The sequence below is a fragment of the Diadema antillarum genome, unplaced genomic scaffold (genome assembly GCF_040938485.1).
Source record: "Diadema antillarum isolate AM-2024a unplaced genomic scaffold, OU_Dant_1.0 seq00001523_RagTag, whole genome shotgun sequence".
NCBI classification, from domain to species: domain Eukaryota; kingdom Metazoa; phylum Echinodermata; class Echinoidea; order Diadematoida; family Diadematidae; genus Diadema; species Diadema antillarum.
Genome location: NW_027272255.1, coordinates 1,050,674 through 1,067,002, shown reverse-complemented (window position 1 = coordinate 1,067,002; position 16,329 = coordinate 1,050,674). Strand labels below are relative to the sequence as shown.

Sequence of the window (16,329 nt, the reverse complement as noted above, 5' to 3'; positions counted from 1 at the left end):
TTTGAGTGGCGGCTTCAAGCATGGGATCAAAGCGAATAAGACTGTTGTGACTCCATTTCTCGAACCTCCTTGGGTTAACAGAGACTTTGAGTCTAAGCATCTCTTGAACAGGAGACTCTCCCGTGTGGACCCCCCAAGCAAACTGGAGACCCTGATCACAGGAACATGCACACAATATTATGTACACATAGCACACATCACAAACACGACATACCTTGCAGCTGGGGTCCATGACTAGCTTAACCCGTTGATGACTAGTCCTAGGTATACTCTGGCAGGTGTCTATGGAAAATGTGTGTTATCCGTCCTCAACAGGTTAAGGGCCCTGGCAGCTCTATGGTTATAGATGCTCTCTGGTGCTATCTTAGCTTTATATTTTTTAACATACTGTATATGACAAAACTCAAGATGAGCAGAAGAAAGCAGGGATTTTGCAAAGGGGGAGAAAACAGATCTAATGTAGGGGGACACATCTAGAACAGATGAAATTCAAACTCGGGCGGGAGAGCGTGAAATTTTGAGAACATGGCCTCAAAGCAGGAGAGCTGATTGAAGTCTCTGCATTTTGGCAGTGCAAATTTCCAGAACTTTTCCGTATAAAGTGCATCAATACTATGTGAAGATCTGATGTCATATAGGGTTAGGAAAAGCATGCATTTGCTAATTTGTGTTTTTCTCTCTGTTGCTCACACAAGATATTTGTGATGATTGAAGCCATATACCTTACACACAGCCACTCTCCTTGACTGTTTATTTCACTCTACAGTAACTGTATGCAACTGTTTGATATGTGTGTTATTGTGATGACTACTACATTGTACCTGTTAAAGAGACACACCCTCCCACCAAAATATTATCACCCAGCTGTGGGCAGACACAACACACAATTGACAGATTGGATATAATTGTACATGAATTACAGGGCAAGAGTATGTGGAGCTGTGTTTAAAGCTGTGTACCGATGTACCAGTGTCACAATATCTTTCAGTCCCTCCCAGTTTGGGGTTAAGAGGAAGGAGAATCATGTTTTGAGGGGCGGGATCACTCAAAAGGTGTGAATGCCGTGGCAAACTACAAGCAATTTACAAGTTGTTTTTTTTTTTCACTTTGCAGTGAGGTACTCTACGGGTGGGTGGAAACAGGTTGTTTGTTTTTGTTTTGTTGTTCATATTGTTCACCCAAAGAGTCATTGTACTAATTTGTAAAAATATCTGTTAGTGGTCGTAACAGATGTTTCTACGTATATCAAGTCTGAGGGGATAGAAACAGCTAGTATGTCAATCATACTTCAAAGATTGGAACAGGGTCTTCATTTAACCAGAGAGGGGCAGCTACATGTATAGTTCATTGACTTAAATCTAACATCCACTGGTGTGCTGGCATTCAGGGCCATCGGTGCAAGCAGTTTGATGCAGTGGCGGATCCAGAGGGGGGCGGATCCAGAGGGGGGCGCAACCAGCCCACGCCCCCCCCCCTTTAATTTTCGCAAAAAACAAAAGAAATAAAAAGAAAAACAATGAAATGAAACCCGGAAGTGGCACTAGAAATATTAGTCACACCCCCCTTTACAGAATTCCTGGATCCGCCCCTGGTTTGATGCATGCTTTGTGTAATTTCGCAATTTACTAGAAGTCTTTTGCAGTAGGATCAGGTCAATCTCAAAGTGTCATGTTTAATCGTATACGTGTAGATCATTGGCAGTTTCAAACAGGCTTCTTCTCTGGCCACCAAGTCGCAGCTATTGAGCAGTTGCACCATGGGAATTCAATTCACTAGTTATATGGCAGTTGAGTTGTTTATCAAGTGAAATGTTTAAAGAATGTAAGCGTAGATTACATTGATAGTAGTGGTGGATGTGATGAAGGGCTATACATATTAGCAAATGAGGCACTGATATTTTACAGCTAGATGAAATATGAAATCATCAACATCACGCCCAGTAATTCATTTTTTTTTCTTCTGTGTTTCAAGTGGAAATATATTCTGAAGACAGCTAATTTGTTTGGTTTCTATGCTTCCTGAATAGTCTGGCTTTGATAACTATCACAACTTCCCCTTCCCCATCCCCGAAAAAAACGAACTACAAACGAACAAAAAGAGAAATAGCAAGAAGGAAATTATTAGATTCCTTCAAACTGCTATATTTTGGTGCCATGGGAGTCACATGCGTGCGGAAGGGTCAGAGAATTTCTTCTGTCTGGAAGTATTGATACCAAACCCTATTCTTGGCCTTTATCTGGGTTAATCCTTGGCTAATCCCTTTCCTGGCAACCTCTTCCAATGTCCAGGTGTGACCATGGGGAGTTCTTGCTGATGGTCAGTCTATCCATTGTTTTATTTTTTTTAAACAGCAACAAACCATTTAAATTTGGCTCATATTTTCCAGTCACTGATGCTAGCAGTATAAAACTAATGGCTTTGAGTTACTCTTTTGTCATTACACAAGATACTGTGCCCTTTGAAATCTTTTCCTAAAAGAAAAGAAAGAAAGAAATGTTACCTTCTTTATACCAATATGTTCCTTTTTTTTTTACTGTTACCAATGTCATCAATAATATGCAAGACTTATGTTTGAGGCATCACCCCCTAAAATTCTTTCAGTACAACTCCTGTCTGATGAACGTGTATAGATGGAGAGCACCGGATGTGGACACAAATATCTGTGTTAAGCCCATTTCTACTGACGGCTCTCCCAAATTGCACTTTTGGACGGAGGTGTGCCAGGTCACCCCCACACAGCTTTCATTGAACCGTATGACTGCATTAACTAATTGGTGCAATTGTCAATGAAGATTATTGTATTATCAAGTGGGAGTGACAGTGCCCAGCCCTTTATGGTGCTAACTACCCAGCTACATCATGGGGTCACGTGCAACAGGTCCCGGTGAGGCTGCCATCTGCCATACAGACAGTTCCAGGGCTAATTAGAACTCCATCTCTAAATAGTAGTTTTGCCACTAACCCATTGAGGATGGGCTGATTTCAGTACAAAACGCGTTTCCCATAGACACTTGCCAGAGTATACTCGGGACTTGTCCTCAACGGGTAAATAAGTCAACCGCTGAAGCTGATCTTCCAATATGTCTCTTTTTTACTTTTGTTTGTCTGTATGTTTATTTGTTTGTCAGTTTGTTCGTTTGTTTGTTTATTGTTAGTTTGAGACTTAATGGGTGCTATATTCCATGTTTGTAATGAGCATGTATGTCTTTAAAGGGAACATTCAGTCAGTCACATGTAAAGAGTACTGGGGCAAACATCTGCATTCCAGAGCATGTGAACAATGTACTAGATATTTTCTTGTCACAATTATGATCAATACTCATTCTTAAGACATCGTTTCCTTGCATTCTTGTTTGCTTTATAGTCTTGGCATTCTCTATCCCAATGTTGTAAGACGTCTAAATGATCAGTTATGTGTTACAGGGCTGTTTCTGTTTTTTTTTTTAATTTGTTTGTTTGGGGGGGGGGGGGGTTGGTGGTGGTTTGGGGGCTTTCGTTTTTACAGTGGTGTCCATATAAACACCAGACGTAGGATAGGACAAGATTGGAATTAGATCACCTCTGAGCATGTATTTGATTTGTGAAAGTCAATCTCTCAATTTCTGAGTCATATTGATAAAGTAGGGGAAGGAAAGGGGTAGATGCTTTTCAGACGAAGGGGGTGAGATTGATTCTAATTATCACTATCACTGACAGAACTTACTGCAGTGAAGTGTCAAACCTACATTTGTTTTCACAATGGTTGCTCACACATTGGTACTGACTGAATATTACCTGGTGTACACCTGGCACATGACCAAGCTGATTACTGATTGTGAAGTGTTTAGATGACTGATGATGATTAAGGAGGGGGGGGGGGGGGGGGGGGAGGAGGGGGGTAGATTTGGCACCTGGTATTACTACCAGTTATGTCATCTGGTCTACTTGTAGAAAAGATTAGTTTGGGTCTGTCAGTCCCCCCCCCCCCCCCCCCCCCCCCCCCACCCCCACAATGATACTCACTTTATTCAATTTTTTCTTCTTCATGTGAAGGGGAAAGGGAGGGTGGCTGTCAAGGTCCTGCATTAGCTCCCTAATTTCCATGGTAACAAGGCAGGTGGCTAGCTCTTGGTATGATGAAATAATGTCCACACAATAGGGTAAATGGGATCCATAGACTACTGTTGATAAAATGAGTAAATGTGATAAAATGATATAGAATTATTTGTGAGGGCCTACTCCCACTATAAATGTATTGCATTTAATGCTTTACTTTAATGACAACACAGCATCACCCATCGGATGGAAGGCATTCAACTGAAAACATTCACTGCACAGGGATTTACTTCTTCCATTAATGATAAACTTTTCTATACTCTTGTATTCTTGCTCAAAATATCAGTGATATTAATATAACAACATACACAAACTGCAAAATGTCAAAATTAGCGGCGTATGATCAGCAAAATACTGATGATGGCAGACTGACAAAAACATCACTACATACAGGCTTGACATTCAGTTGATTGTTGATTACCATAATATGGGAAGGTATTTTATGACATGCACACTATACACTGTATGTACAACATGTATAGTTATTATTCTCCATCTCATGTGAGCCTTAGAGAAAGTGCTATGTAGCATATTTATCAAGTGTGGATGAATCACCAGAATACACTGTAACTGATCAAATAGCTATCAATATTCTGGGTTGTTTTTTGTTTGTTTTTTCTCAAGTGATGTTGACAGTGTTAATTCATTTGTTCTGGTTTTGATGGTAATGCTGATGTCTGACCTTCCAGGGAACAGCTTATGGCTGAGATAGAGAAGAAGTCCTTTAATTTCAACATTTATCTCTACATATCAGAATGAAAAGACACACAACCTAAAATCTCAATTTCCACAGAGTAATACATGTATATTGTAGTATGTGGTTACTTTTGCTTTTGTATTTGAAAGAGTAAAGGAGATAATGAACACAGAAATAGATAAAATATGCAGCCAAGTTGATTAAGCTAGAATTGACAGGGTGTCAAAATTTTGACTGGATTTTCTTTGTAATCAACTGAATCATGCAAACCTAATTTTGTGAGAAATCAGTCATAAAGGATTATTTAGTACTATTCAGGAGAAATTTATTTTGTTTTTCTCTCCTTTGCATGTAAGGACAGCTTTAGTGTCAAAATAGCATGACATAATTACCTGATGGTAGTTCATTAGAGATTGTGTGCCATCTCATAACACTTTAGGGGATGATTAGGGATGCAAGCTATTTCTGATCAATCCCTCTAGCCTTAGCTCAATTCTCTTCCTCTTTTTTCCCCGCCTGATTTGTGTGCAGAGAGTATACGATGACTCGGAAGATGTGGATGCAGCACAAGATGCGAAGGAGAAGAAGGAAAACCAGGTTTGTGTGAAAGGTTGCCACCATTATGTTCTCTTTCCAACCTTATCAAGCACCTCTTTCTCTTCCTAACCACCCCCCCCCCCTTCCACTTCATCACAATCTGTTGCCTTGTGCATGCAGATAAGTGTTTCAATTTTCCTGTCCTAGCAGTCGCAGTCATGCTTTGATGATTTAGAAAGCACTCTCTTTTTCTCTCTTCTCTCTCAGTTTCATTCAATTCTACTTTTGTCACCTTGGCCATTGTTACCTGTATGGCATTCTTAATCTTCCCTGCAAACCAATTGAAGCTTCTGTGCCCTCTTTACAATCCTGAAAATTAGATTCCTTTCATAAGTTGGTATATTATAGAGATGGACCTTTCCTCGCAATGATAAAACTGGAACCTTCTTTTATGATGGAGGGGGAAGCAATAGTGGCTATAGATTTTTCTTTTTCTATCTCTCTGTCTTACTGTGTCCTTCCACGTTTTTGTTTTTCTCCCCTATCTCCCGTGGTATTGCTTTTTCTGCTCTTCGCATTGACCTCTCATTTGCAACAAAATTGTCCCTACGTTTTGTGATATATTTCTTTAATTTCCTGATTTGATGAGAGGGAAATGCCATCGATGGTGGTGATGAAAGTTGTAGCAAAATTGCGGGTTCACTCGCCGCAGAAATTTGCAAGGTCAGAGCGATGAAGCACTGAGGCTTTGCATCAAAAAAACAAAGTATGTCATGGAAATTTGCCAATCAAATTAAAACAGACAACGAAACCAGATGAATTGTGTGTATCGCAAATGAGCATATATTTGTCTCTTATAATGCTCTCTCTCCCTCTAGCTGTTCATAACAGTGAAAGAGAATATATCATTAAATGTAATACTCGTTGAGATGATCGCAAGAAGCGAAATGTAAAAATTGATTTTCTTTAACTCCCTTTGCATTGTTTATTGGGATCTAATTGGAAAAACAACAACAGCTGCAGGTCAAGGCACTTTTCTGTTTTTATTCATTTGGCAGTTGACAAAAGCTAGAAATATCAAACTTTGCTGACCTGATGATTCCAAGTCTAAGAATGTTTTGAAGTTTTATACTTTTTTTTTTTTTGCTATTACTAGAAGTACTGCTGTCAAGTTAGTATCATGATGTATGTGCATTACACACTAGGCATCTGTGGAATCACAGCAATGTTAAAATCACATATTTTGTCCTTCGTAAGACAATTTTTTAGAGCAGCGAGAATAAAGGAAAAGTGTTATGCACATAATAGCAGTGAAACATTCATATGTTGTCCTCAAAATGTCATCATTATGAATCATACACTGCTCGACCCAGATTAGATTTGCTCAAAATCTCATCAAATTGTATTTTATTATTTCTTGGACTAGATCCAGGTTGAAATCATACTGTGAATATAGTGTTTTAAGTGCAGCTGTTGGTTTTTTTTCCCCCTCTTAGATTCATTGTAAAATTTTGTGGGGTGGGGGTTGATAAAGAACTAAGAAAAAAGGTGACTTTTCTTCCTACAGGAGTAAGTCTTGATAATTGATTGCATTTGCCACTGTCCCGGGAGTGATGTGGAGAATCTATTTCCTTTGCAGGGGGTTTTATGCCTGTAATATCCGGAGTAGCAAAGAATGTGTTAACAGGGTTTTATGATGTGAAAGGACATATCTCAAGTATTAACTCATGGCTGCACCGCCATTGTAGAGGGGGTGATTTCAAGGTTGGGACTGTCTCTCCATCTATCAGGTTTATACCCATGTAGAATGAATCACAGGTGAACGCAATTCCCCCCAGAGTTTAGCTACAAATGCAATCTTGTCTGTGGGAAGACAAATTGAGTTAGGACGCTACATGGCTGAACAGGTGGATGAAATGAGCAGACAATGTGTACCATAGAACTTTGGACAAATGCTTGTTAATGCAAATAAGGTTTTTGAGCATGGGGCTTCAGAATTGGGTGTTTTGTTTTCTTTTTCTTTTTTTTTTGAGAAAGCATTGCTTTGATTGAATCACACTGGATGAGGGTCAGTGTATTTTTAGGGGGATATCTGTCATGCAGTACTTGAGGCTGACAATGAAAAATAGACCTATTAACCTTCCAATTGTTAATGTTATGAATGTAAAACTAGGGATTGCACAAATTAGTATATTTTTGCCTTGTTGTGTTATGTACAATGTATGTTGACACTTCTAAATTTTTGAAGCATGATTTCAGACCTGCAGTTTTTGGGGGTTTTTTTTTTTTAGCTCTGTGTAGAAGACGGGTAAAAATTATTCAGTTTATGTGCAGACTATGAACATTTACTGTGCATGTATGTATTTGTCAGTTTTGCAATAACAGTTCCACATATTGCACATCTTCTTCTCTGGTTGTAACATACATCGTACCAAGTTTTAGATTATTTCAGACTACTGTATATGAGGCAGCGCACAAGAAGACAGCATACTTCAAGTGAAAAAAGAAAGTACCCTCCATACATCAGAGGTAAATAGACCTCATGTCCAGTCTCATATGGTCAGCAGGTTTGCAGTTGACCATATCCTCGGTCAGCTTGTTTCATATTAATGAGATTTGCTGGAGTCTCCTTTTGGGGGGATTGGTTTGTAAAAATTTATACAGATATGAGTGTACTGCCATTGCTACAAATGTAGTCATATGCAAGCAAGGTTCCTGTATGAGCACCACGTCCCGTGGCAAGTTTTAATCCCGTGCAATCGTGTTATCCATGCTCCTCAGACGAAGACGCGAGAACAGAGGGAGGCAGAGGTCATTCCCAGGGTCATCCAGGCGCTGACCCTGGGCATCAACGTCCTGGACACGGGCTTCGAGCACCTGGACGCCAACGCAGGGAACTCGGACTCGGAGGATGAGGACCCCACCTACAAAGTGGTGGACCCCATACTGGAAGCCAAGGTGAGATCAGCATGACTCGATGGATGACACAGGTTTTAGAGGATGAGGTGTCCAAGGATGAACCAGGGTGCTGGCATGGGCCTCATCTTCAGCTCCATACCGCAGACCTTATACTTCTGCATCTTGTTTCTCTCTCTCTCTCTCTCTCTCTCGCTCTTTTCATCCACAGATAGTATATATCTACATGTATCTATCTAGCTATAGCTAGCTCTACAATGTAGCTATCCATCTAACCAGTAAATCATATCAAGTCTTTTTAAGTCTTGAATCACATTTCTTAATATGTTCTCTCTCTCTCTTTGCTTCTGTTAATCTATCTATCTCGCTACCTGTCTATCTATCTATCTATCTATTTATCTCTCTATCTTTATCCACAAATGGTATATATCTATCTAGCTAGCTAGTTAGCAAGGTAGCTATCTGTCTAACCAGTAAATCATATCGGCTCTTCTAACTCTGTAATCACATTTCTTGATCTGTTTGCTCTCTTTGTTTCTGTTCATCTACACATGTGTATCTATCTATCTATCTGTTTGTCTATCTATCTACATTTTATCTATCTATCTGTCTGTCTGTCTATCTAGTATATATCTATCTACCTATTTATCTATCTCTCTGTCTATCTATCTACCTATCTATCTACTGTAAAACGAGAAATGTTCGCGTGCATTTTAATTTCGCGAATTTCGCGAGCATGAAGATTCGCGAAATTAAAATCCACGCGAAAGTTCTTTTGTACACTATATGCACTGAATGCCAGTGGCAGTTCGCGAAAATTTCATGCCGCAAAAAAGGCCGTCGGCTCCAGTTCGCGAAAAATTCATGCCGCGAATAGATCATGTTTTACAGTATCTATCTATCTATCTATCTATCTATCTATCTATCTATCTATCTATCTATCTATCTATCTATCTATCTATCTATCTATCTATCTATCTATCTATCTATCTATCTATCTATCTATCTATCTATCTATCTTTATCTATCTGTCTTTCCATTGATCCAGTGAATCATTTGTTAAGTTTGCTGAGTGTGGAGATCTTTGGAGCCTAAAGAATGTACACCCTTATCTGTGCGTTCATATTGAATGGGAAAGATGATGACTTTGATAGTCTTTACTCTGTCTAACTAGTATTATGTTCCATAGACGTGACATCAGTTGATTCTGTTATCACTGACAAATGATATACAAATAATGAATGTTTATGAGTGCAATGGACTGAATATTTCATGAGGTGAAAGATGAATTAATCCATTCAACGAGGCACAGCCTTGTTGAATGGAACAAAGATCCCCTTGGATGCCATGTTGTAATCATTCAACATCGAATTGAAAAACTGAGATAAGAATATTTTTTGCAAAATCTCAAAGAATTCAAATATTTGTGTGTACATATTTCAAAGCAAAAAAAAAATAAAAAAAGTATGCAGACATTTAATATTTGACTGGGTATCTAACTGTTTAAAAATTAAAAATCCAGGCCCATATATTTTGAGAAAATGATTAGACTGCACCACTGTACAAAGTCCTGATTTGTATATCCAAGGTGGCCATACAAGCAAGAAAAAAAAAACAGACAAAAGTCCCCCTCTTCCCCCTGTGATATTTGTCCTCTTTCCAGATTTACACAAATATGTCTAGGCAGATACTGTAGTCCTGCGTGGAGTATTACACAGCTTTCTGAGAGAAGCCCTTGTGCAAGTGGGTGTAGGAAAGTGGGAGGTTAACAAGATAAATTCGCACTGGCAAGACGTTGCACTAGATTGCAATTCCTCAAAAATCTTCAGAGCACAGATGGAGTGCAGATGTTTTTGATCAGATTACATTTCCAGGGTAGAGTACAAAGTGTATACTGGAACTGGATCTTGATCTTAAAGAAAAAAAGAAGAAAATGCAGGGTAGAGTGTGCTGGAACTTGATATTTGTATTTTTTTTTTTTTTTTTTAAAGTAAAAAAAAATGGGGGTGCCTGGTCATTAAAGTTTGAAACAGTTTCTTGTAGAGTAGATCATAATACACCACTTCTCTGCTCTGCATGTTATAAAGCTGCCATGTCTGGCTGGACGCGATATGGCTTTGATATTGGCTGTCTGTCCTTCATTCTTTTATACAGGGTATTGTGAAAAGAACATGAAGTATCATGATAGAAACTTTGCATGTGCGTGAAGGTACATAAACAACAAACTGAACAATTGCAAGTCATTGAATCATGAGGTCAAAGGTTTCTCAGGCAAAGACTAAAAGTCATGATGATGATTTTTCAATAAAGGCAAAGTTTTCCCCCATGCATGATCCAGCAATATTGAAAGTCAGTGCACCTGTTGTTTATTAGACAATTTGTCGTGAACAAAAGGCATCCTGATCAACAGATGAATTATGAAATGCTGTCTCCAGTGTTTCTTGTCACTCACATGTTTGACAAAATCTAGAACTATGCTCTCTGACAAGGTATAGTGCACTGTAACTGGAATCCTTTTGTGACACAGTAGATGATGAGGTGAATCTTTAGGTGTTTATATGATACAGGCCAATATCAGACTTTAGAAAACACTGCAGTATCTATTAGAAGTAGGTGAAGCAGTCACATTATTGCACGACAGATGGCTGAGTTGAGTTTGGGCAAAGAATTATTATACAATGTAGCTTCTGTGATGTACATGTATGCATCTTTAATAAGGATTAGATGCAGTAGTTTGTGTGGAGGCGTATCAGTCGTCATCATGGAGTTGAATTCTGCAGCGCCCGAAGTCTTATCAGTTCCCCGCTCGGCTGGTTTTGACGGTTAGCGACTTGGCAAATGGGTTTTAGATTGCTCCTTCATTAGCCCAAGAACATCTACTTGAGCTCTTCGAGATGTTGATGCTGATAGGAAAGTGAGAAGAAATTTCGAGGAGCATATTTGTGTCTCGCTGCCAAATTGATGATTGGCAATAGGATGCCTACATACCGGTACGCAGTATGCTCGAGAGTTTCGATTCAATACCGTGTAGAAACCTAAGTTTTGCTCTGAAGGTGGCCCAAATACTTTCAGTTTCTCTTAGATCACTTTTTGCTCTAAAATCAGGCTGTGAAAGTTTAGACGTCATAATTGTTACATAACACTGGTGGGGGAAAAAGAAGAAGGATTGTGTCACAATACTGTGTATTACACCTGTATGAGACGTGGGATTGCATTTAGCCACCCATCTGTATGTAGTCCCACCTATGCACATCTGTGTGTGTATATGTCTATAAAGTTAGAGAAGTTGTGTGGGAACTCACAATAGGGCTAGGAGGAGCATTGACTACATATTATGAGAGAATTCCATGTTTTGAATTTGCCAAGTAAATGAGCAAAGCACAATGCAGACTTCCCAGATGCTTTTAAGATTAGGTCATTTATTGTTATTTAACCCCAAAATTTGTGAAAACACAATTTACCAATGTTTTGCTGGGTGTGTATTAATAGGTGTCTTTTTCATGGACCTTAATCACCACTTTCTTCAAATCAAACCTTGAATAAAAATTAATATCTTGTACACAGTATGAAATGAGGACAAAATGCAGTAAGTTTCCAGATCAAAATTATGTGGCATGTCATATTTCTAGTCATGCTGGACATGCCACAAAACAAACAAAACAACTTGAATGCAAAACTAAAACAGAGAGAGAAATATAACATGCTTTGTGAACATATATCATAGACGTTCCTTTATGTACAAAAGAAAAAAAAAGTGTTAAACTGCAACAGTAGTGTTGTACAAAGACTCAGTAGACCATTCAAAACCATCAATGCAATCATTGATGGGAATAAATGTCAAACAAGCATGTCCTTCCAGATAATGCAGTTCAAAACACGCAAACAGCAATATAAAAACCAATCGGGGTTATGTTCATACTTTCCAGGAACACGCACACATATACAAGTACATTGTAGCTCCAATGAGAACCTATTTTTATTGCTTTGCCTTGGAGCTCAAATAGTCTGACCTCCCGCGGAGCTGGATGAGGCTCCTACTGATGCAAATTAAGATACACAAATTGAGATGGTATCTGGTCATCTCCGCAGCCATTCCTTTTCCTAACTCTGTCTTCCGCTCGGAGGAAAGGAGCTCGTAACTCGCTTCTGTCCGAGAGATGCTAGAGAGTTGATTGATAGGTGATGTACTTTCTACTGCCCAAGTGCTACTCGAATTGAAAATGCATCGCTTTGTCTGAAAGCCGACGGCTGCAAGATGAACAATTCCGAATATGACCTGTCATCATGCTACCTAGTCAATAAAGTCGCCAACTTTAAAGCAGAGAAAACTGCAAAATGAGGTTATTTGGCTGAAAAGGAAAGAAAGTTTGTAGTTTTCAGCATCAAAACTTAGATATTTTGGCTACTTTCTGTTTGAATTTCAAAGACTTTAAAGGCTATTAAGTTATTCTTCTTTTTTTTTTAATATGATGTATATGACTGCAGTGTTTTGAATTGTCTATTGTATCAAAAAGTCAGCACACCTGACTTTATCCTAACTTCCAAGCCCTGGTCTCAAAATTGCACTAACATATCTGTTTTTAGCTCAGAAGTTCTTGTTATTTCTTCTGTTGATTTCTTATAAGTAAAGATGGACAATGTAGATATTTTTGGCATGCCTAGAATCTGGAGAATTGTTAACACCCAACCCAGAAATTCAGTGTTTGATTATAACTTCATCAGGCTTTTGTGATGATAGTCAAATATTCAAGCTGAAGCCCCATTCTTCCAAACTTTCTCTCTTTGCAAAAACAGGAAATTCATCCAGTTATGGATATTCGTGTCAGAATAGCTAACTCCGATGCTGGCATCAGATAAGCCCACTTTTTTTCTATGAAAGAATAAAAGGAATTTAACTCCAGTTTCATGCTTATCACCATTGTTTCCAATATTTTTGAGTTACCCTGAGATTGAGGCATCCAATTTCTTTTGAGTGCTGCAGAGCAAAACAAACATTGTGGCGTATGGATTGACGCTGAATATAGTTCTGCAATGCAATGTTCATTTTTCTGACCTTTGTCATGCTATCAAAGGAATGTCAAAAGGCTTTTGATTGTACCAGGTGTATGCTGGTGCACATTACATTGTACTTCATTATGATAACTGCACTTCTGAATGAAGAAGAGAGCATTTTCTTTATAGTCACTCTACAAGTAGATTTCAAGAGTCAATGGCAGACTCTTTATATATGAAAGGTTTGATGGAGTCTGCTCTGTCCTTATGAATCCAATTTCCCTTTAGCTTTCTCATTGATGATGGGCAAGAGATAAGGCAATCAGAAGAAGAGGATGTTTTCGAGATGTCTGCCAGGGGATGCGTTCTTTTGTTGGCAGATGCAAAGCAGCGATCTGAACACACCATGGAACGAAGATACGGTGACCGCAATCTGTGACCTCCTTCTCAAATGAGGATGCGCTTGTTATCAAGATCTCTGGGGCCATCGTGCTCCAAAGAGGCAAAAGCTCACTCGTCTGTCTTTCATTTGTTTTACTACAGTATTTATCCAGTACAGGGAGACTTGCTGGCTCTGGTCGAGCATGATGATCAACATCGCAGCAACAGTCGTAAAAGTCGACTATGCTGTGTCTTCTAACCTGTTGGAGACTAGTCCCAGGTGTACTCGGGCAGGGTGCTTATGGGCAATGCATGTTGTAGCAAAATCAGCCCATCCTGAATTGGTTAAGGTTTTCCATCCTAAATGAACAGCAGGCAAGTCTAAAAGAGATGTTGTGTTGTTTTGTCGTTGTTGTTTTTTGTATTTTAGAGAATGGTTCTGTTTAAAAGAGTTCACTATTCAAAGCTGTGCTACAAAACTTTTACCTTGTATACTGGTATAACCATGATGCTTGTACCAAACTGCAAAAGCTCTTAAGTTAAAACTTAAAAGGCTTGCAATTGGCAAATGTCAAGGAGGTTAGAATCTGATTATTTCCAAATAAGTCAGTGCCATCTGACTCAGACAGGACTGGTGGGCGCGATGTAACAAATGCTTTCTTTTGTTGTCTCTGGTTTATCATTCTCACTGAGTGATTTGTGTGTCTGTCAGATTTGTTGGTGTAAGATTTGATCAAATTTGATTCAGTATCTAGGACCAAACACTTCTCATCCAAGTTCCCTGTACTGCTCAGCATTGACTAAAGGTTATAAAGCAGCGTTTCTTTGCTAGAATTTAAGATATTCATAGTGCAGCGACCAGCCGTGCACATGCCATTCATTTTTTCCGTGTGTCAGCCTCACAGCAGAGGGTGTACATCTCATATGATACTGTGAAGCAAATGGCAGGCACGTGTCAGCATTACCCTGCAAATTTTTAAGAGAAAAAAAGACATCAGACGGAAAAAAAAAAAAAAAAAATCTCCAAGGGGTACGGACTTGATGGAAGAGGGTATCAAAGAATGACAAGTTATGAGCATATCTCTTTTGGAACAGGTGGTTACGTTGTCGAGGGTTTACAAACTGTCACTGTACCGCAAATTTGCAGGTAGGGGTTTGGTTATGTAACCATGGCGGCACCGAGACTCGGTGATTGTGCTTGGCACACTGCCACTTTTGATTCTCAAAAAGTGAATACAAGACAAGAAAGCCACTTCTTGAGTTTTGGTTTGAGGAAAAATGAATAGCTTTCTCCAGTAAAGCACATTACACTGGTTGTACAAGGAATAGTTTCCTTTTGTGTGTGTGTGTGTGTGCTAGTTATCATTTGTTAGACAGAAGAATGGAAATGGGCCCATGTAAAAACCATAGTACAAGCTTATGATTTTTTTTTTTTGAGAGAGAGACTGTACAATCAAACACAAGAAAATAAGAGAACAAAAATAATGATTAATTGATTTATGAAAAAAAAAAAAGACTCAACATTCAACTGCGCCATTTTATTGCTGATGTGAAATGTTTCACACTCTACTCAAGAATATCAATAGCAAAAGAGACCCAAAGTCCACCAAGACTCATATCGCACAATCTTAAAAGACTTCATAGTGATAGAGGCTTAACAATACAACAGCTGCATGCTGTGTCTTAGTCACGTCGCCACGGAAACGCTGATGTCAAATCTCCCTTCAGATGATATGATGTCACAATCGGTCACGGCCGATGTGATGTCAGAACGGGTCGCGAAGAAGCCAGGCACTTGAGTGTGCTTTGTTTTGCCTCGTATCTTTGTTCTTATCTCATTTTATCTCTGACCAACGTCTGCGAGACTCACGTAAGCGAGAAATTTCTCTCTTTTTTTTTTGTGGTCATTATGATCAATTAAAGAGCGCTTTTGATGCTACAAATGGAGCACCGAAACCTTGAAGGAGGAGATGAGCCCCAACCGCATGAATCCCCTTCGGGATGAGGTCAGACCCCAGCCACAACAGGTGAACGAAGGAAGGTGATAAGAGGAGGATTGACAGGTGGAGATAAGGATGAAGGGATGGATGAATAACTGAGTGTATTATGTTCGAAACAAAGCACACAGCAAAAGATGATTGAGTGAACAAAGCAGAGAAGACTTCATGGATGAACGACCAAGTTTGGGGAAGAATTTTGAAGGAACACACAACAACAGAATATGCAGAAAGAGACGGAGATCTAAGGACACCCTTCCTCTTCTCTACCCCTCTTCCTAGCCCTCACCCCCCCCCCCCCCACCACCACCACCACCACCACCTTCCCAAAGGTCAAAGTGTCTTGACGTCACGCTAATTTCCTGTTGTTCACGGCCTGTTGGGTGAAATTGAAACTATCCAGTGAGTGAAATCAAGCCATGCCCTCCACCATCCTCCTGTCCCCTTTAGGCTGGGGAACATCCCTCCATGGACCTGTAGACATAGGTCCCATGATCCCTCTAACAGGATCAGTTCAGTGGTACCAGTGGCGGATCCAGAGGGGGCGCATCGGGCGCATGCCCCCTCTTAATTTTTTTGTTAGAACATAAGAATTACACGTAAAAAGAAAAAAATGGGGGAGGGGGCTTGTGCACCCCCTTTAATTTTTATAAGGGTGCCTCCCCTTCACAGAATACCTGGATCCGCCCATGGGTACAGTTGTAAAGTGGTTAT

At 39.5% G+C, this 16,329-nt stretch overlaps 1 protein-coding gene across 1 annotated transcript in view; it reads left to right on the top strand.

Moving 5' to 3' along the window:
• Window positions 1-16,329, top strand: part of LOC139710359 (uncharacterized) — a 163,504-nt gene that overhangs the window by 31,309 nt on the left and 115,866 nt on the right. The window contains exons 4-5 of the mRNA XM_071622282.1: window positions 5,324-5,389; window positions 8,111-8,287. Coding sequence (XP_071478383.1) covers window positions 5,324-5,389; window positions 8,111-8,287 — 243 coding nt within the window. The remainder of the gene's footprint in view (window positions 1-5,323; window positions 5,390-8,110; window positions 8,288-16,329) is intronic.